This window comes from Passer montanus, unplaced genomic scaffold (genome assembly GCF_014805655.1).
Source record: "Passer montanus isolate IOZ18808 unplaced genomic scaffold, ASM1480565v1 scaffold3, whole genome shotgun sequence".
Lineage (NCBI taxonomy): Eukaryota > Metazoa > Chordata > Aves > Passeriformes > Passeridae > Passer > Passer montanus.
Genome location: NW_024367707.1, coordinates 17,146,001 through 17,171,200, shown reverse-complemented (window position 1 = coordinate 17,171,200; position 25,200 = coordinate 17,146,001). Strand labels below are relative to the sequence as shown.

Genomic DNA, 25,200 nt, shown 5'->3' with positions numbered 1-25,200 from the left:
GTTTTCTAGACCTCTGATTACACTTTCATCTCTTCTCTGGGCAGTCTTCAGCTTGCTGCAGTCTTAAAGTAGAGTAGTGGAGTTGTGCTGAGATCTTGTTAGTGCAAATTAGGGTGGAATAAGCACTTTCCATTACTTATATATAAGTTGTTTTTCAGATAAAGCTTGTCTTTTTCACAACAGCATCTTGACTAACTCCCAGTTTGTGATCCTGTGTAACTTCTTTTCAGAGCTGCTGGCTGGCCAGTCACTCCTCATATTGCAGTGTGCATTTGATTTCTTATTCCTAGCAGTTGCATATCATGCTTGTCTTTGCAGATTTCATTATGGTGATTTGGGATCATTTCTCCATTTTAGGAAAATTGTTTTGAATTTTTACCCTGTTAATCTTGCTGTTGTGGATTAACCCTGGCAGGCAAATTAGAATTACACAACCACTCACTCACTCCCTGCCACAGTGGGAAAGGGGAAAGAATCAGTAAAAGTGAGAAAACTCATGGAATGAGATAAAGATACTTCAATAGGTAAAGCAAAAACTGCTCACACGAGCAAAGCAAAACAGGGAATTTACTCACCATTTCCCACTGACAGGGAGATCTTCAGCTCTTGTTACAGTAATGGTGACTTGGGATGACAAAGACCATCACCCTGAATGTGCCCCACTTTCTACCTCTTGCTCAGGCTTTCAATTGCTGAGCGTGACACCACATGGTCTGGGGTATCCCTTTGGTCACTTGGGGTCAGCTGTCCTGGCTGTGTCCCTGACTGCACCCCCAGCCCCTTGTTGGTGGGGTAGGTGGGAGGCAGAAAAGGCCTTAACAATGTGCAAGGGCTGCTTGCTAACTAAAACAGGGTGTGTTATTACCGTTGTGTGGTGACAAATCCAAAAGACAGCACTGTACAAGCCACTTTGAAGAAAATTAACTGTGTCCCAGGTAAAACCAGGACACTGCTTGGGGACTCAATCAGCTCAGTGTCCACTGCTGGTTTTAGAATACACTCAGTAGCTCACATAGCAAGTAATTAATGGAAAGATTGACTAGCACTGGGGCTGAGACAAGCCCTGATGGTACCTACTTGAAATGTCCTCATGGTTTGACAGAAAATCATTAACTGGAAAACATTGCAAAGCAACTGGTAGCATCTGGTTATCTGTAGTTGGAATTCTGAAGCAGCATGAATACTGCTGAATTAAAAAGAGGGAGACTGGAAGGGGGTCCTCAAACAAACACATTGCTGTTCTGGCAGGAAGAAGAGTGCAAGATATTCATCATATTGCCTACTCTGCTCTGGGAAGATTGTCAGATACAGCAAAGTAATCATAGTACAGGACCTTGAATAGAAGTCATGGTTGCTTAACTGATGGACTACTAATTCTGTTATCTTTATAGGCAGAGACATTCCAATCAACCAGGATCAAATTGAGGATGGGACAATTATAAGTTAATGTTTGCCCTCTCTGCTTTGCTAAAATGAAAATCAGAAAGCCTGCCAGTCTGTCAATCAAGCCCTGCAGTTTTGCACCGTTATCTGACTTGTTTAAAGGGTGTTTCATCTTCATCTGTGGTAGGCAGGCTCAGAGATGGAATGACAAAGCTGTCATTTCTGCTCCAGTGCAGTAGTGATTTTATCTTTATATAGTTTCCATCATTTTCAGATGTGGGATATATTTGCCCAACATCTTCACAGAAGCATTTTTATCTTACATGTTAAAATTGACCATTTCTTTCCATTGGTTGGCAGGATTCACCATTTATTTTGGGTCACACCGGCCTCTTCTGCATCAGTCAACTAGCTGGCAGAGTGAAGAGGAATATGCTGTATATGTGCTGTCATTGGTAATTATTTCTGCAGTAGTTGCAAATGAAAACACCAACCAGATGTCACTGCCTTATTGCATAGCATCCAGACATGCAACACGTTTGTGTTCAGAGAGCACTTGAGGTTACAGGTGTGAGTCTGTGTGCAGCCTGTGTGAGCTGCTTCTCACTGGGTGCATCACTGATACTACCCTACTGTCAGCTCTGGCATAAAGCATATCCTCACACATCTTGGGTTACCCAAATCAGTTTAAGCCTGACATTTGAGCTAACATGTTTTGTCTCATAGTTGGGATAGAATAAGGCAATGGAGAACATTGGCTTGGGTAGCACACGCGACAAGTGGTGATTAGTTAAATCAGTGTAACTCAGTTGCATCTCATTCATGGTTGTATCTGCAGGTCATGTGGCAGGGAAAAAGAAGAGGGCTAAACAGACAAATGAAGGGAAGGTAAATGGAGGGCCAGGGTACCAAAGTAAAACCAGGGTTAGTACAAAAGCGAAAAAAAAAGTCACAGCGCTATTGGCTCTCCTTCCCTGCTTATGCTCTAGTTATTCCCTTTGGCTAGCTCTGCTTCTCATTGCTGATCCTTCTTGCTATGCACTTTAATTTAACAAAGAGGAATTTTATATTCCTAAAGATCTGTCTTTAGTATAGAGCATTTTAAGCAAAGGGGGGGCTGTATTTTTTAAGCAGAAAAAAAGATAAAACTAGGAAAAAATACGAAATATTTGGTTTTGCTGAGAGTGGATGCTCTTATGACATGTGCTGCCAAGACTTGAGAAAGCAAGCTTTTTGCCATGACAAAGTTCGCTAGTAATTAAAACCCAACTGTTGTGGCATTTGGACAGTGACAGTTCCTTGGTGACTTTACCAAATAAATTGTCAGTTACATGCCTGGTCATTCCTCTGACACTGATAGCCACTTTCTTTGCAATACTTTAAAATTATTCTGAGTTTCTTTCTTCATTTTTAAAGAGTATACTTGATCAATTGAACTTCATGAGAGAAAACTACTTCAGCCATCTTAGTTTGTCCTGGGAGTAATTCACAGGGCTGCTTGGAAATACAGTAAGAATGAAAATGCCTGTAACACAGCTGACAGGGGAGGCTACAGAAACCTCAGCTGCTTTGCCTGCAAAGCTTAAGCACTTCAGTAATTGATCACACATCAATGTGCAAGACAATAGTTCTGTCCCTGTGCAAGAGTCATCCCAGTGAGGCCTGTGATGCCCATGGAAAAATAGCACCTGTGACTCCCTGCACACCCCTGTGTGCTCAGGGGCTGAGCTTCTCTTACACCCAGAACAGATGCCATCAGCTTGAGTGTGTTAGTAGTAATGCATTGTTTGAGATGTGCTGTCATGATGGTAGGAGGGAGTAGGTACAAGGCTTGATGTTTTTAATGAATGAAATAAATCAGAAATGTTTGGGGAATGCTCAGATTTGATGCTGTGATAACTGCCAAAACTAGAGGTCAGCCTTCAGAAAGAAATGTTTATGCTTGTGGCTTTGATGGTGTCACAGACCTGCTTCTAAAATTTCAGACCATCTGAGGACCATCAGGGTCCTTCTCATTCCTGTGCCTCGCTCAGTCCAGGCTGCCAAAGCAGCAGTGCAAAGCCCAGATAATTTTCAGAAATAGAGGCAAGAGGATCTTCTGCTTTGATCCCCTCTAGGCCACAGTCCATGCAAGTGTGATGTATTGTCAGTCTCAGCTGACTCCTCTGTCTCCAGCTAAATGCATCTTTTAGGAGCTGTTTCATCCTTGGAAGGAATTATTTCACCATAATGAGTATACACACAAATTCTGGCAATTTTGCACTGTCCACTGACAGACCTTCTTTTTCTTCCAGTGGGGAATTGATTTTGAGAGGAAAATATACCTCCTGTGATACCTGACCTATCCACAAGCAATCTTCCCTCTAAGTGCAGGCCAGCCCAATCCACGTGGTTTGTTGGAAGTGCTGAAATTACAGCCTGAGGTGGCACAGCTGCTCGAACAAGATCAACCAAGCGGGAATAGATACATCAGGGATAAAGCACAAGACGGCTTCCACTAATCCAAACCATTTACCCTCATGTTTCTGCTTTCCATAAAAGTACAAGTGTCACTTGCCTGTCATTTAACAAGATTACAAAGGAAGGCCAAGCAATTTTAACTGTTTGCTTCTGAAACAAAATCTATCCCTCATGAATGGGTAGAGCCAGAGCCAACCACGTGTAAGACTAAAATATGTCAAAGCACATTGTGCCTTCTCTTTCATTCAGGTGTTCAGTGAGTGAGGTTGCTCTGGCTTACTGCAAAATCTGAGTGTTGCTCCCAGTGCTTCCCAGGGCCAGTAAATCGTTTTCACTTCCTTATGAGAGACAAGGAGCAGCAAGCTAACCAGTCAGTCTAAACCATCTTATTTAGAAACATTAATTTTAAGTAGTTCATCTAGCAGTTAATTTAATTGTACATCTTTTTCTCATTTCAGAATCCTGTGCTGTCAGTCAAGCTGTGATGGATTATCCTCTAATTTGAATAAATCAGCCTAAAGTTTCACAAGAATGCTCATGGTCTGTCTAGCTGTTTTGCTGCAATTCTCTAGAAAGTAGTTCATCAATCACAGTTGCCTAAATCATTTAGGCACCTTGATATGTATTAAAACAGAGGTGTAACATTTCTAGGCTTCAGATTAGGGTAGGTCTTCAAGACACAGTGTATCATAGTGTAGGAGACCCCCATGGTAGCCTCAAGGAAGCCCTTGGCATGTGAAAAGGTGGTGCAATGTCAGGTTAGGAAGCAAACTGGTATCCAAGAAGGAATAGGGCCTTGTCAGCCATGTCACCAGTACTTTTGTGGCTCCTTGGTGCAGTGTGAGTGCAGCAGCCCTGGATCTGAGGTTTGCACAGCAGAGATGGAGCTGAGGAATCCAAACAGCAGTTTCAGGGCTGTGAAAGTGCTCTGGGGCTGCGGTTCCCAACTCTCTGTGTCTCTTCTTTGGCTGACACTGCATCCTGATGGCTGCCTTTTGCCCTCTCTCAGACTCCTACAGCTGAGGAAGTCCCTGAACAGCTGATTTCCCAAAGCTGAGAGGGCACAGGGGAGGACTCATTCCTGGTTTTGTCCTGTTTCCTAAACTTTTGCCAAAATACCTAAATTTTTTTGCATAGCAATAATTCTGAGAATGTTACTGTTTTTACGGTCTCTTTATAGCAAGGTGGAGTTACCCTGTGTGTGCTCCAAGTACTGTTTCATTTACCTGTTGGGATTTACTGAAGCAGAGTTTGGATTCATACCACTTTTTAATAGCCCTTGCTAGGTCTGTTCTCCATTAATTTGTCTAATCCCCTTTGAACCTCTTCATACTTTTGGCTTCCACAATACAATATGCATGAAGTCTCCATTTAATTATGTGTTGTTTGAAAAAGTGCTTCCTATTTTTTCGTTTCAACCATTTGCCTGATAATCTCATTTAGGTTCCCCCTAATTCCTGTACTGTGGGAAAAAATCAATTTCCCAAGTATCTTCTCCACCAGAAGGGATTTTGTAGGTCAGTATTTCCTGTCAGTTTTCTGCTTTCCAAGAAAGTACATATTTAATACCTCTCCATGTAGGCAGTGTGGTGGGCAGGAGACTGGAGCACACAGGGGAGATCGCCGTGCTTTGAGCTGAATTTCCCTTACTTGTAGGATAATTGAAATCCAGTAGATTGCTGAGCAAAGAAAGAAGTTGAATGTCAAATGTACAAGGATATCAGACCTACTTCTTTATTTTGTGCACCAAAGAGGTTGCTCACACATCAAAGGAAGATGTGGACTAAAATTAGGACTAAAACGTATCCATCAAACCTCAGTTCTGGAGAAGGTGACTGCTTGGAAGTAAATGGAAATGTCACACATTCTTCTTGAGAACCATGGTCTCATCACTTCTTTGGTGATGCATTTCAGTTTCACTTCTTTTCTTTGCATTTCAGTTTATCTGTGCACGATTTTGAGTTACCTCATCACAGCAGTAGTTTTCAACTCCCTGTGCTGTGTTTCAGCCGTTCCCACGAAAAAGTAGCACTAAAACTGCTACAGTATCAGTAGAGCAGATCATGTGTACCTCATTCATCCTTAACCCTGTCAGAGTCTCTTACCTTATACCTCTTCTGAATTCAGCAGCCTCCAGGAAGCTTAATGATAGCTGAGACTCTCTGCTTCCTCTTCAGTTGGTTTTGGTTTTTTCTTTCCTTTGAGCTAGCCTTTAACTTTGCTCCAGTGTTTGAAAGATCTAATATTCCATCTAAATTGAATATTGAAATATATTTTTAGATTCCCTCTCTATCTCTTTTTTTAGTCTCTAGAGCCTTGAATCTGCCTCAGTTCAGCAGAAGCACATGATGAAGTGCCTATGTGCTTTGCTGTACTGGGACCTGAACACTAATTTCTTATTCTCAGTTTTGTTTTCAAAACATTTAAAATTCCTAGTCAGGTCTAGCAAGACATTTTACTTATTTTCCCCTATTTTTAATAGTATCTATCTTCAAATTAATAATAAATAAATATAATATTTTGTGCACATCTGTATGCATGTTACTGTCACTGGAATTTAAAAGCTTAAGATATTATGATCCTAAAATCGTTTTTGTTTCTTGGCATTGTAGCATGTATACTGAGATTGTGGCCAGGAGCAGTTGTCTCCATTAAAAACTAAATCTTTGGCAAGTATTTCCATACAATATATGATATCAGACTAGTCTTTCCCTAAAATCAGAAGAAATTGTGTAGTAAGTAATTGCTGTTGTCTTGTTCAGTATGTCAGCAATGCCTCATGAGAAATAGTGGCAAATTGCACATGATAAATACATATCCAAAGATATTTCAGACCTGAAGCTTCCTTTTGAGGTGCTATTGGTTCAGGGGTTTTGTCAGGGCTTTTTGAATGACTATCAAAATCTCAAGTCAAATAATTTAAAGATTTAAAAAACCCAGATAGCTTTTTTTTCTCAGAGACATAATCCAAAATATGATCTGCTGTTTCGATGCAAGCATCAATCACCAGAAGCCATGTCGGAATCAGAATAAAAATGCACTGTTCTCCAGCCACTAACTTACATTTACTCAAGCAGGCACTGACCAAGTTAAACAAGCAATAAAAGTGGTGTTTTGGGGGTACTGACTGATAGATGAGTTCCTGATTTGTGAGGGCTTTTGAGCCCTCGTAGGGCTCAGGGCAGCATTTAAGCAGTTTTGTTTCTTTTTTCTTCATTTTTAAATGAAACCTCTTCTTCTCCCTCTGGCTGTCTTATCTATTGATGTAACTGGTGTTGCATGAGAAATTACCTCATTTCAGTGACCAGAGACAGCTTTTCTATCAGCTGCAGTAAGGTTTCCTCATTTGTTTAATGAACCTGGATAGGCAGAAAATTAAGTATCAGGAGCTTCAGAGGAAGAAAACTAAACCAGAATGTTCTGTGTGTTGGGTGGCTTAAAAAAATATATCTGTATTAATATAGCCAGTACATGTAATTGGTATTTAGATTATGGCATGATTATTGCTTTGCAGACAGGGGACTCTGTTATCACTCAGTCATCAATGAAGTAGCTGCATTCTGTGCTCATCTCATCTCTGAAGCTGAAAGAAGAGCTAGTTATTATCTTCAAGTGAGTTATTAATGAGGGGAAAAATCATCCCCAATTACTGTGAAGCAAAATATTTCAACATTTACATATCTCAGACTTTAATTTTGATCTAATCCTTCATGAGTTCTTAAGCTCAGACAGTATTCACGTTCCCAAACATTCTCACACTGGAATATCGAGAGGAACTTACACCTGTCTAAGTGCTGGCTTCCCTAAGGCTATGCTCCAGGGTCACAGAAGTGCTGCCCATCCCATCTTTGTGCTGCTAGAGACTGACATCCTCTGAGATTTCTTCATGCTACACCATAGGAACAGAGCCTCCACTGTCAGCTGTGCCAGAGAAAAAATTCTGAGTTGTCTATACTGTCTGTGTTCCCAGTCAGTTGTTGTTGTTTTTTTTCTTAACTAGAAACAGCCTGGAATTTATTTGTAAGGGCTAATTTTGTTCTTTTGCTTTCCATTGAATCCTTTTGAAATTAATGGTTTGGAAGTTTTGACTCTGAACATCCTAGAATAAAACCTGGGCTACAAAAAGGTGATGATTTAAATTCATATAAACATGTGGGCAGTAACCAGGAGATGGGAGAAGTGCTGTCCACACTGTGAATCCATCTATCAACACAGATGTGAAGGTCTGACCTTGGCAGATTCAGGGGGTGGGGATGTCAAACACAGTTTGCAGTCAATTGGAAATGTAGCTACTAGACAAAGAAAACTCAATAATTACACAGCTGTTTCAGTAGATTACAGATTTCCTAGAAAACAATAAAACAACCATCTGTGAATGGAAAAAAAAAGTAAACTATTTTTTTAATTCAAAAACATTTCTGAAAGTCATCAGATATCTTTACCCCTGTAAACTTCTTATCTCTTTTCAAAAGCCACATAGTCTGTAACCAATCGGTGTAGATTTCTCTACAGCATTTATGTCCATTAATGCTTCATTGATTTACAGTGAAACTGCTGAAGGACTGTCTTGAATAGACATATTAATATTAATTTCTTGTGAAGGATGGCTGCTATTACACTAAATATTAAATGAATTCATAATACTTGGACATTTGCAATAAATCACTTCTGGGACTGCATGCTACTATCCCATTCCTTTTTTTTTTTTTTTTTATATTAAAACCATGGAAAAGAGATGGTTGCTCCCAAAGAAATGTAGAGCTTTGTAACACTAGAATCATGAACAAATTCCCACAGCACAAGGAGGAGTTTCAGCTTAGTCCCATTTTACAGACAGAGAGGCATGTAGTGGTTTAGGTTGAACTGCTGATCATAGAAGGTCCAAACCCAATCTGTTTCTCATGGGTGACATCACAGTAAATTATCAGTTCCTGACAGTGCTTCTTTTGCTTGAAATGCTGTGAGCAGCGTCAGCAGAGGATCTGGCCATGTGATAACCAGACAGCTGAGACCCAGACTCAAAGGGAGAAGAGCTGGACATATTGTCTGATCTCCACACACACAAAGTGGTTGGTATCGGGTCACCTCTAAGTATCTTGCCCAAGGCCACTACTTGAAGGATGGTGCTGCTCAGGTTTTGACTAGGCTTAGCAATTGAATTAAGTCATCTTCTCCCTTCCAAGACCACAGATCTTGTTTCAGAAGTTCAGTAAAATGCTCAGCAGGGACTAAAAATCAATTTTTTATTTTTCCTTTTATTAAAGTAGAACAAAGGATAGATCAGCAAGTTCATTATAGCTTTCTGTTTTCTAAGGGATAGTAGCTTAAGAGTAGAAATTTATGCCAGGGCTAACCCTGTAGAGTGGAAGCAGTTCTTGAAAACAAAACTGAATGACTGTCAGACTCATCTGCTTTTTAATGTGTAGATGGGTGTGAGTATATGCATTTCCTTAATTCCAAATATTTCTGCTTCTGTGCCTTAAATGGTCTAAGTTGCACAAGGTTTTTCTAATGAAAATTTGCCAAGTTATTTAAATTAGAAGCAAAAATTAGAAAAGCTGCTACCACATAGGAATATTAATTGTTTGTTATACAGGGCTTTAGTTCACATAGTTGCTTTGCATTTGCAAGACTGCCAATTAAGGAGGCTCAGAGTGCTCACTGCTGCACAATAGCCGTTTCTCCAGAGCCCCACAATGGCTATTGTATTCTGTCACTGACCTTTGGACACCTTCAAATGCATATTGACACAGGATGCTGGGATCATTAGAGCTATTGTCTCAGTGTGCCACAGGGAAAGAAGAGTTTTGCAATTTCAAGAAGAGCTTTAAAATTTTATATAATGATGACAGCAACAATATTTCTTAATTAGACAGTGAGAGAAAAACTGCAGCATTTTTCCTGGTGTTTCAGATTAATTCCAGAGTGCACACTTTCCATACAGTCCCTTCCCATCAGGAAAAGAAGATATTCATCAGGGGCATTTGGTCTGCTTTTCTATTGTTTCCAGTGGAATTGATTTAATTTTTTTGACCTGGTAGAGCCATATGGCCAGCCTGCCTTAGCTTCAGTGGATTCTGCCTGGGTGAACATCTTGACAGGATGCATCCTTCCATCCTGTAAGTGCAAAACACTCTCTTAAAACATGACCAGTGGTATGCAGGAGACCAGGATCCAGATGCACAGATCACCCTAGGACAACAGTTCAGACTCTGCTCTTCAAAAATCAGTGGACTTTGGCTCTGTGACAACAACTGTGCTTCGTTTTATGTCTTCTGTGTCTTGGCATCTAAGGTATTTCTATTTTCTTACCAGTACATGACAGTTAAAGAGTGCAGACAAGAACTTTAGAAGCAGAAATACCAGATACTCCAAGTGCATTTACTGTAGTAAATCCAAGCATCTTCTAAAATCTTATATTTATTTTATTGTAGCCTTTCTATTCTTTAAAGCTGTTTTGAGAAATTACTTCAGCAGTCAGAACATAAAAGAGCATAATTTTAAACCTTGCATGGGACATTTTGTCTACAGAGAATAAATAAATTACTGGCTTGTATTTCCAACAAATGTTCCTACTTGAATATATAGAGAGAGTTTCTGTTCCATAAGTCTTGCTGTTTCTGGGTTTGATTTTATCCCCTGGGATCCTATTATTGAAAAAATTATCAAATACAGCTAAACCTCACAGCCCTGAGCCTCTGAAGATAGTTTGGGTAATGGCTTGCACTTCTGACAAAAGAGGAAGAAATCTAATAGACCTTTGCAAAACTTCTTGTATCATTTTTAAAAAATGGAAAAATTTACTGCACAGTATTGCTGGTTTGCAACTCTAACCCAACATTGTGGAGTATGTGCCAGAGGATAGCCAATTTCTACATATAAACCTCTAGCCAAAAAACTTTTAAAATTAAGGACACAGTATTTGGTATTTGTGTGTTCTTGAGGTAAATGTGCAGCAGGATTTCACTGTTGTAAAATCCAAAAGGTCAGATGTGTTTCCTCAGGAACGCAGGCTAAACTTTTTTCTTCCCATTAATTGAAAGGGTGCTATTATCATCTTTTCATTTCCCTGTGTCAGAAACCCTTGTAGAAATTTGAAACCTCCCATGCACTGCCAATTGTGAATAAGGTGGTCTGTCTCCAAACATCAAGGTGATATCTTTACTTTAACACATGAAGGGAAGTGACCCCTTTCTGGGAGGGAGGCATGAATAGTTATTGCTGTGTGATACAGGATGTGAAGGGTAGCATGTTCTGGAAAGAGTTGTTAAACCAGATTCTCATGCCTCCATTCTCCCTACTGTAAATCTGCATCAGGAAGTAAGAGGCAGTAAGGATGAATGCTTCTCTTGCAGTGGGCTGGGATCTGAAATCTCTCCTCAGCCCATTGTGCTTCCCGGCAGAGGTTTTTATCCATGGGTCCTGATTTCTTTCTTGGGATATATCTATATTGAGCGACAGGATTCTCCTTGAAGAGACAGGGCAGCATTCTGCTTGCTGTGTTCTCTGCATGGGAAGTTTGTATCTTTGCTGTACTAGTGTAGCTGCACTCTTTCTTTCAAAAGGCACATGATCACTGCCTGGATGGATTTGAAAATGGGGATAATTTTGCAGTATGTTTGGTCCTTACTCTACTGAATTAGTTGAAACCTTTTCCAGTGGGGTAGGATTTTCATAGGATCTTTATTATAGGAAGTTCAAGTTCTACCTGGATCCAACTCTGTGGCAGTTTTGAGAGGTTTCCTCTGTCACACACTGAAGTTCTCCAAAACGAAAGCAAAGGGACTTGGTATGTCTGCTCACTGCCCATGTTTTGTTTGGTTCCTTTGCAGAAGGAGAAGAAGAGCGGGCTCTTGAAACTTCTAGCAGGAGCATCAACAAAAAAGAAGTCACGCTCCCCACCATCTGTGTCCCCCACTCACGACCCCCAGACAGCCATTGAAGGAGTTCTGCAAGGGGCAGTGGGGCCTGAGCTCTCCTCCCTCTCCAGTCACGGCAGAGCCGGCTCATGCCCCATCGAGAGTGAAATGCAAGGAGCCATGGGGCTGGAGCCTCTGCACAGGAAAACAGGCTCTTTGGATTTGAATTTTTCCATCCCTTCACCTGCCAGGCCCCCCCTCTCTTCCATGGCAGCTATTCGGCCAGAACCCAAGCCTTTGCCCCGGGAAAGGTAAGTAGTGTTTTTCCTGAGGTTGCCTGCATCCACAGGGAGCAAATGGAGGAGGGATGAAAGTTCAGTTTGCTCAGGAGTTGTTGCAGTTTTGGTGTCCTGTGGATTGACTGTACGTGTCTCAGCTGTCTTTTAGGAAGACAAGGCTTATATGCATCTGCCCATTGAAAATAATTTGGTACACCGAGCAGGTTTAAAGTGTTTAAGAGAACCTGTCCATGACACTCCATAGCTCTGGTCTAAATGTGGAGGATAGCAGTGCTTTCTCAGCCCAAATGGTGTAAGTGCTGTTGGCAAATGCCACATTTTAAGTGGGATTCCAGTATTTTAACTTAAGGAATAAGTTAAAGAAATTGGCATATTATGTCCCATCTGGACATGTCCTGTTCTGCAATACCAAAGACTGTTTCAAATTCTTCTTGTTTAGAATACATACAGATACAGCCATCTTCAGTGACCTGTTACCAAAAATGTAGCTCATTTCTAGAGGGGGATGTACCAGTGATTCTGGAGTTCATTTCAGCAGCCTGCTCTCTACCTTGGTACCTCAGATTAACTGACTTTGCAAACCTGAAAAAAGAAGAATAGGAATACCAAAATACAAAAGCAGGTGGAGAGAGAGATAACTGACCAGAAAAGAGCTGGGGGTTGCAGAAAAGAGATAGGTCTCTATGTGCAGAGTCACACTGGCTTCAGGTAAATGTTTTCTACAAGACTGCAGCTTGAGGACTGGGAAGGGAATAAATAATACACAGCTACAGTGCTGTTGGAATGCTTTTAACTCAGAAGGTGATTGAGAAAAACATGTTTTTACAAAACCATTGAGGAATTTTCAAAAAGCTGTTCAGAGAAAACACTTGAACTGGTATTTAAAACAATTTTGAAATAACATTAAAATCACAGAAGTTGGAAAGAAACTAGTTTTGTCTGAGTATATGAAAGAGGCTGAAGAGAATGGATTGGGCAAGGCACCTGACCCAGAATCCTGTTGGGACTGTGAAGCAGATGATGCGTAATAAGAGACATTACAGGACTGTCCAAATACAGTGTTTTACTCAATGCAGGTTGGAATTCAGTTGAGAAGGTGACAGTGACACCATAACATACGCTTTTCTAAGGCATCTGGTTTGTTACCATAAAACCCCTTCCTGAGTAAACTGTACACAACCAACCCAGCAGATACTAAGTGTTTTGGAAATTGATTCACTGGCATCAAATCTATGTAAGAAATCACTAGAAAATGGTTATTAATGTATGTAGTGCATCCCAACAGGAGTGGGGTCCTGAACCTGAACTGTCGACATAAAACCTTTACTGTTGCAGAATGAGGACTGAAGTGGGAAGTGGGTGATGGGTAGGGCAGATCTGTTGGTGCAGAACTAATTCAGCTCCTGGTCAGGTGAACACAGAGTAACAGTATATTTCAGAAGAGGCAAATCTGATACAAAGTGAAGTGGACTCAGAGAAGCATCATAAGAAAAATGGAAGATTTAAAACTATATACTTTCAATGAGAGACACAGAGAGCTCTGGCACACCTGGTAAAGAGTGTAGGGATGGCATGGTTGCAGTCTGTAAGAGACTGCAGTCAGGACAGACATGGGAATATTTTTACACTAGATTTGGCATTTTTTCTAAAAGAGATGCTTTTGTTCAGGTGCAGCTGTTAGTCTTGAAGCAGAAATAAATACAGGCAAGTCCTTCAGCATTGTAATGAAGGCAGTGAGAACAGACTATCGCAGTAGTCTCTTACTCTTAAAATCCATGAAAAAGTAATTTAGTAAAAGGAGTGAAAAACCAATCCCTATTTAGGCACACTTAATTTGGTCTACATCAGTTCAGATTAATGCTATAAGAAAAGTTAAATCAATATAAACCAGATTTAGTACCAGTGTAACTGAATCAGTGGGCTGCTGCACCTTTAGTTAAATGTAACCATGAAGGGAAGCTGGGGAGTACAGCCCCTGACGTCTCCAGAGCTGGATGTTTATATGCTGCTCTCAAAGCTTTACTACAGAGAACTCCAGACGCATTATGTAATATGCCAGGGCTAGTCCCATACCTTACGAATTTTTCAGTCCACCTCAGGTGGTCCAGGTAGAGAAACATTTAACTGATGACTATTTTAATTGGCAGACTGAAACCAGAGAGACAAAGGTTACCTGCATCCTCTTAGCTGTGCTGGAATCAGGAGCAAATAGATTTAGAGTGCTAAAACTGAGTAAATACTTCCAGCTGCAGTATATGATGATAAGGAACTTCCTCTGATTTTACGTATTTTGATTCCTGAGTCTTAAATCTGAAAATAAGCTATAATTGAAGTAACCATAATTATACACAGCAGGCAAGATTCTTTAATTGATTTATGAATTAACTTCCATATCATTGGTGTATCTGCATTCCTTAACTGATCATATGGGTTTTTTCATGTCCATAATGGGAAATATTAATTACCTTCATGCACTAGGAAGGATAATGCTTAGTCCTGGAATAATCTGAGCAGATACATTAAACACTTGTCTGCTAGAAATTCATCCCACATCCATCTGTGCTCATTAAATCATCAAATTTCTCAGAAGTACCAAATTATTTTTTTTTTAAACAAATTACGGTTTTCAAACCTCTTGTTCTTTTCACATCTGGCAGTGGAGCAACTTGCATTCAACGTCACTCAGCTCCATATTTTGCTTGTTTGCATTTTGGTGCATTTCATACACACAGTAGGAGCAATTCTCTGAGAAAGAAAAGGGAGGAGAGGGAAAAAAAGGTTAGATAAACAGATTCAGATGCTGGAAGAAATTTTAAAAAGCTGCAAAGCATTTCAGTACACTTAGCTGTACTTGGCTTTCTGTCTCCCAACGCCCATCTGTGCACACAGAAACAGAGCACTGAAAGGTTGGAAGAAGTAGCACATTCCTTAATATTTACGGCATTCAAAGTGAGGCTCATGCAGGCAGCAAAGCCCTGCTATGTTTCCTATAGAGGTTGGCTTGCAGCTCCAGCACTCGCCACATCCAGGTTACTGATCAAACCCAGCGCACCAGGAGGTGCATTAAAGGGCTCTGATTGCATGCAGCTCACTCACTATTTAAGGGATGAATTGCCTATTCTGCTGCCTGACAGTGCAGACCTTCTGGGAGTTGCAGCCAGGTAGACAGAAAGGTGAAGCAAGCGTCACCCTCTTGGAGGTGGTGTTAATGTTTATACTCTTAGTCTTTTTTGGTTGTTTGTTTTGGTTTTTTTGTACAGAGAGAGGAAAACAATTATCTTCTTGATATTCCAAAGCCTGGCTATGGGTGACTGGATTGGGAAGGAAATTGCTCCTAGCTCTCCTGTCATTTAGCTTTCATATTTGTCTAGTTTGCTAGGATAGTCAGAGCCCATCTTTGCCTTCTGGGTGTAGTTTCCACTACCAGTTTATAAAACCACATTCCTTCAGATGCTTTCTGCCATAAAGCATCCAGCAATCCAAGCAGCAGAGCAGAGAAATTTCCCAGGTGGTGTTCTTGTCACTTCATGTGGCAGTGATTGACTGCCAAGTGAATACCCCATCAGGCTGTGTGTGCCCCACACACTCTTTTCCACCTACAGCTCCATCCAGTTTCTGCTGGTGTGAGAAACAGGACCAGTACAGGGACACACTGTGGTGAGGCAGGCACTGGGCCAGAGCCTTGCCCACATCCCACCACGCTGTTGGCTCACAGGAGGGGGGTGCTGTGTGCCTGGCAGCACCAAAACAAAATACTTCCCTTGCCACCCCCTTCAAGAAAATGTGACTGTACATTAAGCAAAACAGGAGAGTTGAGTGTGCGTGTGTGTGTGCGTGAGTCATGTTCCCCGTGCTGCCTGGCACTGTTCCCAGAGGCGAACCTGAGTAAAACATGTCACGCGTTGTTGACTCCTTTATAGTAGCTGGCACTAACTCTGCCATGTTATATTGTGATAAAGCAGCTGTGGCCAGACTTATTGTCACGACTGGCATATCTGTGCTGCGTTTCTATGGTTTTTGTGCAGTCTTCAACCCAGTTATAACCACAACAGTGCTGCAGAATAAGATGGGAGCAGCAAGTTTAACCTTTAAAATAGATCCCTCCATGTTTCCATGTATCTTTCTACAAATCACTACCACATTAGAAATTGAGCTCCCAATTCAAGGAAGCATTCAAGCATGTGCTTAACGCCCATTGACTTCAATTTTGCTGTGCTCATATGTCTTCTTTGCCAAAAAGGAAAGCAGAGGAAGGGTTCTTTTCATTCCTGGAAAGTGATACTAGAGAAATGACCCAAGGAGTAATTTCTGACTGAACAGTGACATGCATTCACGTGGTTAAGTGCTTCTCTGAGTAGGTATGCCTGCCTTAGGACTGGGAACCAACCGTCAACCATCTCAGAAATTGAATCCTAATATATTTCCAGCAGAAAGGTAAAAGACCCAACTGAGACTTGTTCTTCTAAGGCTGCTGATTCAGTCCCCATACTATGAAGAAGCAGGCTTTGGCTTGTAGTGTACAGAGGTGCCTTGCAGGTCCCTGCAATTTGCCAGTGAAAGGATGAAAAAACAGAGCTCCACTGGTAAACAAGAGCAATGGTTAACTGGGCTAGACGGTCCTTTGGCACTGATTTTCCATTGCCTCCAAAACTGTGTATCCCTAATGCGTAAGAGACCTGTTGGAGTCACAGGACTAGACCTGTCCTTAGTGCATGATACTTTGAGAAATAAGAATTTGCATTAAGCATCCAAATTCAAGAATTCTAAATGGGATCAAATTGGAGGTTAGCCCTGCAGACCTAATTTGCATCATTGCACATTTTCTTAAGTTGGTCTAGTTCCATCAGCGTCCCAGATACACATATTTACTCAGTGAGTATTTTGGGGTTTTTTTTAGAGTGTCCATGGCTGAGTTCAGTCATTAATTACTGATCAGTTCTGATCAATACTGTTCAGTGCCTGCCTGCACAGTGGCAGAGGGCCTGCATGAGTCATTCAGACCAGACAGGACTCCTACGCAGCCAGTGTGCATGAGATGAGTCTCTGTCTGGGGAAAGTGTGGCACGAGGCTTTGCAGCTGAAGGAGTCAGAGAAGCCACTTTCCCCACATCTGCACTACTCAGTGCATTTCATCATGGTCACTGGCTAGAGATATTCCAACCTCTGCAAAAGGTGGGATGGCTTCCATGTCAGAGCCTTGACTCACATCCAGAGCAGCATCTTGTGCACTAAATGCAGGCATTCTATGGAAAAACTAGTATGCAATCATATAATGGAAGATTATATTGCAAGCAGAACTAAAGTCATGGACAATTTTATTTGCCTTTTTCTTCATCTCAGATGCATGGGTGTGAAACACTTGTGTTCTTGTAAGGTTGTAGATTTCTTTATGTATCTACACTTGATATTTTTAATCATTTTGCTTTTTTAAAAGAAACAAAACCAGAACTTCCATCAGGTGACATCTGTTTGAGGTTAGGAGTCTTATTTGCACCTTCCAGATTTCAGTAGGAGTAGCAAAGGGAGGGCTGGGTGGGAGAGGTGTTTCTTTTGGCTGTGAAAACAAGTGCTATGAAGACAGGGGACAGGGGGATTGCAAGGTCTTTGCTGACAGCAGAGGATGGACCTATTCCCAGCTCAGTGAGATAACTGCTGCCAAGGTGCCCATCCCACCCTCAGCCCCAGTCCCAGCCTCTACTGATGCAGTCTCCTGCTTCTTGGGATGCCATGTCCCTGCCCCAGGCTCCCTCCCACCAAGGCTTTTTGCTCTCCCTGACTCAGCTCAGCAGAGCTTCCCCCCTCATCAGCCATATCCACACCTTCTATCAGGGCTTCCAGTTTTCACCACAGTCACGTTTCTTCCTCTGCTCCCAGTTTTTCTCCCATCAGCCTCCCTCTTCCTCCACCTCGTCCCTTACTTTACCCCACTCTCCAGCTCCCTGGGGTTTCCCTGCCCAGGAAAAACCTATCCCCTGTCCTTGCTGATACTACTTGCAGCCTCTTCTTATGTATTATCTCTTGTGCACCAAGGACCCTTCCCAGGCCACTGCCCATCCTGGACTGTAGCCTCCAGGGATGAAGTGCCCAATCCAAGGATGCTCAGCAGCCAGCAGTGGGGATGACAAACATCAAGTCTGTCCCCTAAAAGAAAAATACAAGAGGGGCCCAGTACTAAGAAAGGAAGGGAAATGCAACCTCTGAAGTCCCACAGAGCTGGGACAGCTTGGTGCATGAATCAGCAGAGATTTTACTTTCAGCGCTCATACAAGCCTAATCATGTGCCATTTTGGGGTGGTTTAAATGTTTTTAAACATGGCTGTGAGTGGATGGTTTTCTGAAGGAACACCATCCCTTACAGACCAGTGGGACCACAAAACAGGTCTTTGCTCCCAAACACAGGACCTGAGAGCAGTTTGTGGAAGTGCTCATATGGGTCCTGCTGGTGCTGCATAACCCCTCATGTTATTCTTGGAAGTGATGAGGCCATTGGGCTGTATGTTGGACCTTCAGCCCAATACAGCCAACTGCTGAGGAGAATTTGGGCCAAAATTATTAACATTTGTCAGAATTGTAACTATATAAGACAGATTTACACAATTTACAACAGAAAATACCAAATATTGTTAATGGTGGTCAGAGCTGGTTGCCACACTTGTCATCATAATTGTTGCCCAGCATTTTTGCAAGTTGGTAATTTAGAGGTGGAGTGTGACACAGACAAAATTGAGAAGACTGAGATTCATCTAAAATGCCAAGCAACAGTTTGGTATATGAAAACCTACAATTTTATAGCATCTTCTCAAAAAGGGGAGAAAAGGGGAAATTAAAAGTGGAGATATAAATAGAAGTATCCCGGACTGCCTTTTTGGGAGTGAGGGAGGATGTTTGGGAGAAGAGACATTTTCTGCCAGAGAAACACAGCTAATAGCTGTCCTTGGGATTCCATTCCAGAGGATAAGCAGGGCTGAGGTGCCACCTGGAGGTGTGGAGGGGTGGCACAGCTCCCCGTGCCAGCGCAGTGCCGGGATGTGCCCTGCAGCCCCCGCCGGGCTGCCTCTCCCAGGCTCTGCTCCAAACCTCTCATGGGAAAAGGCATCGCATCTTTTTCCGTCTCTCACACAGGAGTTCTTAACTGATTTGCAAGGTCTTTCGTAGCTAGTATTTTATTATTCTATCAAAAACCTCTTTGGTACTATCTTGTGAGGTACTGTAGTTAATTAGATTTAAACCATAGCGTTTAGGGTTTCCCAAATGGGGGAAAAGTGCCTCATTTTGTAATGCAGTGACTGAGATTTATTTCTCTAAATTGCTAAGAAGATGCTGTGTAGAGCCCCTTTTATGACAGTGGGCACATTCCTGTTGAGTGTGGTCACCTGCCTCCTCTTGTGAACCATTTAGGGACTAGCAGCTCATCACTCTGAGGATGCAGTTTTGCTTTAAAAGGATATCTTTGTGCTTTTGGTATAACATGAGGTGCTGGCAGTCCCAGCTGGGTCTTCAGAGTGGCCCTGCCCAAGACACCACCTTTTTCTGAGTTTCTGTTTTCTGACTTACCAGAATAGTCTGTGAGTACCTCCACAGCACTCAACTAATGTTGAGGTCCAACCTTTTTTCTTTCTCAAGGCCTCTTGAGTTCCTGATGCAGAGCTCCAGTGGGCTGTGATTGTGCATAAGAGTAGTGAGATCTGAAACTTGGCATCATCTTAGCTGAAATTGTTCCACTCTGATAATTTAATTAATCAACACTGCAGCAGAGTGTTTGAAATAATGTGTGCATTCATTTGCATAATGAGTGTAATTGGCAAAGCTTCATATTATAAGTGTAGCAGTTCCACAGATGATAGCTTGATAGACCATTTTCCTGCACACGTTTCAACCCCTGTTATTTGCTTTTCCACAGAGGAAGGAAGTGACAACTAGATTTATTAACCAAGGTACAGAGAGGATCAGCAAATTTTTGATGGCACTTGAACACATATATTTTCCACGACTCTGTTGCTCTGTCAAGATAAAAAAGCCATGGTCAGGTATTAGAACAGAACCAAATGGAGTTTAATGCTTTTCCAAGCAATAGGTTGTTTGGCTGTGGAGATGTCCAAACATAGAGTAAAAGCTGATATTTCCAGTGTCATGCCAAAGTGGAGTGCCTAGTTTGAGAGCTGAAGTCACTATGCACCTGAGCAAAATCTGCAAAGAAAATGGGTGACGGCCACTGGAGAGCCCCTTGCTTTAGTACTGTCTTACTGGGGATGGCCTCAGGGCATGGTCCACAGCCTCCAGGGTGTGTTAAAGTCCCCAGGGGCAGGATATTATCTTAAAAAAGTACTCACCTTGTTACAAACAGGACTCAGGCATTGGCAGCCAGGCAGCAGCTGTGAATATATTAATTCTCAGGAGATGGACTTTAGGTAATCAATTGGCAACTTTTAACTATCTTACTATATTCATTACTTTGCAATTAGCAAGACATTTATTGACTGTTAACCAAATGCCAGATGACTGCAGAAGTGCTGAAGGAAAAAACAACCGTGCAGTAGAAATATATTCCCTGCTCTGCATACAAGTGCCTTGATATAAAATGGCCCGGTCTGTGCTCTCAGAAGGACACCTGCTGATAAGCTCTGAGTGCAGAATAGCTGTATCAGGCTCAGACACATCATTACTTCATTGAAATGAAGTGACACTTGACAACTAAGTTCCCAGAGAGCCCTGGGAATGGTTCAGGACTGGGGCTCCCCGTTGGTTTGGAGAGTGCTTTGAAAGTCACTTGATACCTCTCCATTTTAGCTTCCCTTCCAGGTTTGAGGGACTCAAAGTACATTCTCAAGACATATTATAAGAAGAAAAATGTGAACTGCTTTAGCTAACATCTGCTGGTGTCACAGGCAGTGGGAGCATTGCAAACCCCATTTTTCATCAGTAGACAAGGGAAGAGAGCGTATCACATATCTGGACTTCTGTAAGGTCTTTGAGATGGTCCCTCACAACATCTCTCTAAATTGGAGAAGGATGGATTTCATGGGTGGGCTTTTAGGTGGATCAGGAATTAGTTAGACAGCCACATCCAGAGGGTAGTGATCAGTGGCTTAATGTCCTAATGGACATTGATGACAAGTGGTGTCCCTCAGGGGTCCACACTGGGACCAGTGCTGTTCCATACCTTTGTCAATAACATAGATGGTGGGATTGAGGGTGTCCTCAGGAAGTTTGCAGATGACACCAAGCTGATTTATGCAGTTGACACATGGGCTCTGAGCAACCTGCTTGAGTTGAAAATGTCCCTGCCTCTAGCAGAGGGGTTGAACTAGATGGCCTTTAAAGTCCCTTCCAGCCCAAACTGTTCTATCATTCTATGATGCTATGATTTTTGGATGGAGCAAACGCAGAGCTGAATAAGACATGTTACAGCAGAGATGCAACAGTAGGATAAAGCAGCCAAGTCCTGGCACAGGCTCAGCACACAGCTGGGAGCAGAGATACCATGAGTGGTCCATCCACTTGACAACACATTTCTGTTTTCATGGACTGGCTCCAGAGCCATCCTGGTCAATTGTCCAGCCAAGCTGGCAAGACATCTTACTCAGTTTTAGTAGAAAATGTATCTGCATTGCATACAACTAGTGTGTGAAAATGTAACTTACTGATATTTCCAAAAGTTGTTGGTTTTTTTTTCTTCCCAAGATCTCTGGTGCTGGTGCCCAGCTGCTCCCTTCAAGTGCAGATTAACCAAGTGTTTGCACATTTTTCTCTCCAAAGGTACCGCGTGGTGGTGCCATACCCACCGCAGAGCGAGGCGGAGATCGAACTGAAGGAAGGTGACATTGTGTTTGTGCACAAGAAGCGCGAGGATGGCTGGTACAAGGGGACGTTGCAGAGGAATGGCAGGACGGGCCTCTTCCCCGGGAGCTTTGTCGAGAGCTTCTGAGGACAAATCACCGCTCTCTCAGCTGAGGAGCTTTCAGGGGAAACTGCATAGCACAAGAAGAGACAGCAAAGAGAAACTGGACTGATAACCACTGCCATTTTTATTTCCAAAGACTTCCCCCAGGCCCTTCAGTCTGCAGCTCTGGAGACACAGTGTCCCGCTGTGCTCCCGAGACCGTGTGCGGTGCATACAGTGGTATGTTGAAGTAGTGCCTTCCACCTGGAATCACAGACTGAAAGGACGCCCATCTGGACTGTAGTAACCTAAACTCTGGCTGTTAACCTTTTGTGTAAATTATAGAGAAGATATCTTTAAAAAAAATTAAGAGGAAAGCTGTTATATTGCTGTAACTTATTTGTCAGAGCTGCAGTGTTCTTATTACTGGCCTATGCAAGATGGATTTGAGAGTTCAAGGAGGTGTGCTAGGAAGCTCGAAACTGGGATTTTGTTTTTACCAAGGGAAGAAGAGGGGAGGGTGGAGAAAACCCCAGCTAAAGATCAGTGCATCATTGTGCAAGTAAGAATGAGGAGTCAAAAATGTTAATGTCATGCTTTCTATATACCTCAAAGATATGCTGCGCAGGTTTGTTGGTGCGTGTTGGTGCTCAGTACTCAGAGTGCCACACCACCCGTGTCCTGGCACTGCTGCCAGGGAGGTCCTGGAGGAAGCACGGCTCCACCATTAAACTGTGGTTATTTGAGCAGAATCCCTTTTGCCTGTCTTCTGCCCGTATTATATGCAGCATGGATTTTTGTCCTTCGGTATCACTTTCCATTGCTTTTTTGTACGACGTACCTTTTTACTGTAAGAATTGCTCTACTTTATATATATTCCTACTAGATCAGACATTTCCTCTTTTTCATACATCTGGTGCTATTTTTTTTAATTGTTAAAGATTTGGTTAAACAGAGAGGCTGCAACAAGATTTGCATTCAACATATGAAATTAGAAACATACCTGAAGATTGAGATCAGACTGCTTGTTCTTGCATCATAGAGGAAAAGAGAAAAAGCTGCATGGTCACCGATAAATATACCTGGGGGGGCTGCCTGTGGAACATACACATGCTTGCTCTCTCCTACATATTTAGAGTGGCTGAAGACCCATGCTGAAGCACAGCGTTCTGTCTGGAGAGTGATAATGGCTCCAGAATTGGAAGTAATTCCCAGAGGAGTCATTTTAATTGACTTTTTCATGGCAATAAGAAGAACACTGCAGGTTCTAGCACACGCAGGGACCATGGAGTTTTCCTCTGTCGTTGCATGACAGAGACAAGAGCTGATCTGCGACAGCAGTAATTAGTGTTATGGAAATGTGATTTCTTACTGTAGAAATGTACAGTTCTGGAGACTGTTGGATTTCTTAACGTCGTCAAGCTACAATACAAACTGTATCAGGCAATATAAGCTTCCATCTACCAGGGACTTAAAGGTGCAATAAATGTGAGTTTAGCCAGTAATTTGTATGAAAAGGAATGAGAAAAAAAAGTCATAATGCAGTTGTTAAGAGTATTTAAAAAGACATCGGTTCTTGAGGAGTGAATTGTGTTGAAAGGCCTTTCATAGCTGTATCCATACCTTGCCTCTGACAGCAGCTGGCTGTTTGCCAAAGCCCACATGTGGTGGGTGTTTAGAAGTGTGTCAGAGGCACTGTAACCTGGAGATGATCTTATTAAAACATAGAGGCCTGGTGGGTGAACATCATCACTGCGTTACCAGTATTTCATATGCGAAGGTGTAAGTTTTGTTTTCATTCAAGCCGTGTGTACTAGTACATATCAAAACCCATGTAAGTGAGCATTCATGTTTAAGTTCAGCTCTGTGACTTTGTTCTCTGTAAAATAAGTTCTTCTTGCTGTCACATGTTAACAAACCAATTCCAGAAACACAGTTCATGGCCAAGTATAGCACCTTCAAACCAGGAGGCATCACTTTCAGGGTGTTTCTTTTTATACTTGATGTTGCCGCATTTGTTGATACTCCAGATTGTAATGAGTCAGTCACTAAAAATTTAGTTACTGTTAAGAGGAAATTGCCTTTTTATAACCAATAAGAGACTGAAGAAACGTCTTCTGGAAAGACTTGTTTGAGACTAGAGCCATATCTGTTCCACTTATTTGGTCCAGGTCAGAACTGGTGTCATTGCACCTCAAACAGTAAACTGCACAGTTAGGCAGTCAGCAATGCCAAAATGTGTGTTATTGATTCCAATAAAAATTCTGGGTTAGATCTGTCAGAGATGAGATTTTTTTTCTGACAACTTACAGTGGTTAAAATGCTCTTAAAATTCTGTTCTGTGGTGTATTTACTACAGTCAGAAAAACAAAACAGGATGACAACTTGCATGCTGCCTATTCTGTTTAGCCAGATCTAAAATGGTTCCAGATTTCCACTGTTTTATGCTTAACTCTAACAGGACAAAAGCTGGAGTGTGAGAGGATCAAGGAAAACATGCAGATGTCATATCATTAAATCAGTGCTTTAAAATATATTTTGCAAGGGGGATGATGATTTTTTGAATGGTCAACAACCCTTCCAGTCATATTTTTCTTCTAGGAAAAATATGGGGGGGAGGGGGGAGGAGGTGTTCTGTTTTGATAGCAGCTGTTTCTGGGCCCTCTTTATTGCTTATCACAGTTTGGGTTACTGAGTAATCTTCTTGGACAAATCACTTCCATGCCAGGAGCACAAGTATTAAGGTCAACTTAATACAGCCCAGTGATACAAAAACATGACCCAGTGCCATTCAGAAAGTCCTGGACTGAGAGAGGTTTGACTCATACTGTGGTCTCGTTTTTGCCTGTCATGCCAGGAAAAGAGGGAGGAGGGGGCATCTCCATCTCCTGCAAAAGGGTGGAGAAAAGATTCCTTCTGGTGGCCTCAGTTTGTAAAATGCCATGTTTGTTCTTCTAGAAATGGGTTCAAGTAATTGAACAGTTCCTTTGAACTTTGCACAGCTCAGAAAATGTTTTTGTTATACATGAATGTTAACGTGGTTTAGGAAATGTTGGCAGATATGAGTACAAATGAACTACAATGACTGTGTTTCTGATTCTTTAAATAAAATAAGTATTAAGGCATCTTGACTGAGGTTTCTCTCTCTATTAGACAACAAGGTGAACAAGTAGTGCAAGCGGCTCTGAGGTTTGCAAAGAAAATAGGGAAGACTGGTCTGCAAACCCTGTAGTAATTCCCACATAAACAAAAACCTGTTAGGGGTAAGAAATGCCTGAACTAGAGTCAGAATCTCTGGTTCTTCTTTTGGCACATCTGG

The 25,200-nt window shown here is 41.9% G+C and overlaps 1 protein-coding gene across 1 annotated transcript in view; it reads left to right on the top strand.

Moving 5' to 3' along the window:
• Positions 1-24,999, top strand: part of SH3RF3 (SH3 domain containing ring finger 3) — a 120,237-nt gene extending 95,238 nt beyond the window's left edge. Inside the window, exons 9-10 of the mRNA XM_039714497.1 lie at positions 11,676-12,013; positions 21,758-24,999. Coding sequence (XP_039570431.1) covers positions 11,676-12,013; positions 21,758-21,926 — 507 coding nt within the window. The 3' untranslated portion in view covers positions 21,927-24,999. The remainder of the gene's footprint in view (positions 1-11,675; positions 12,014-21,757) is intronic.
• The last annotated feature ends 201 nt before the right edge of the window (positions 25,000-25,200 follow it).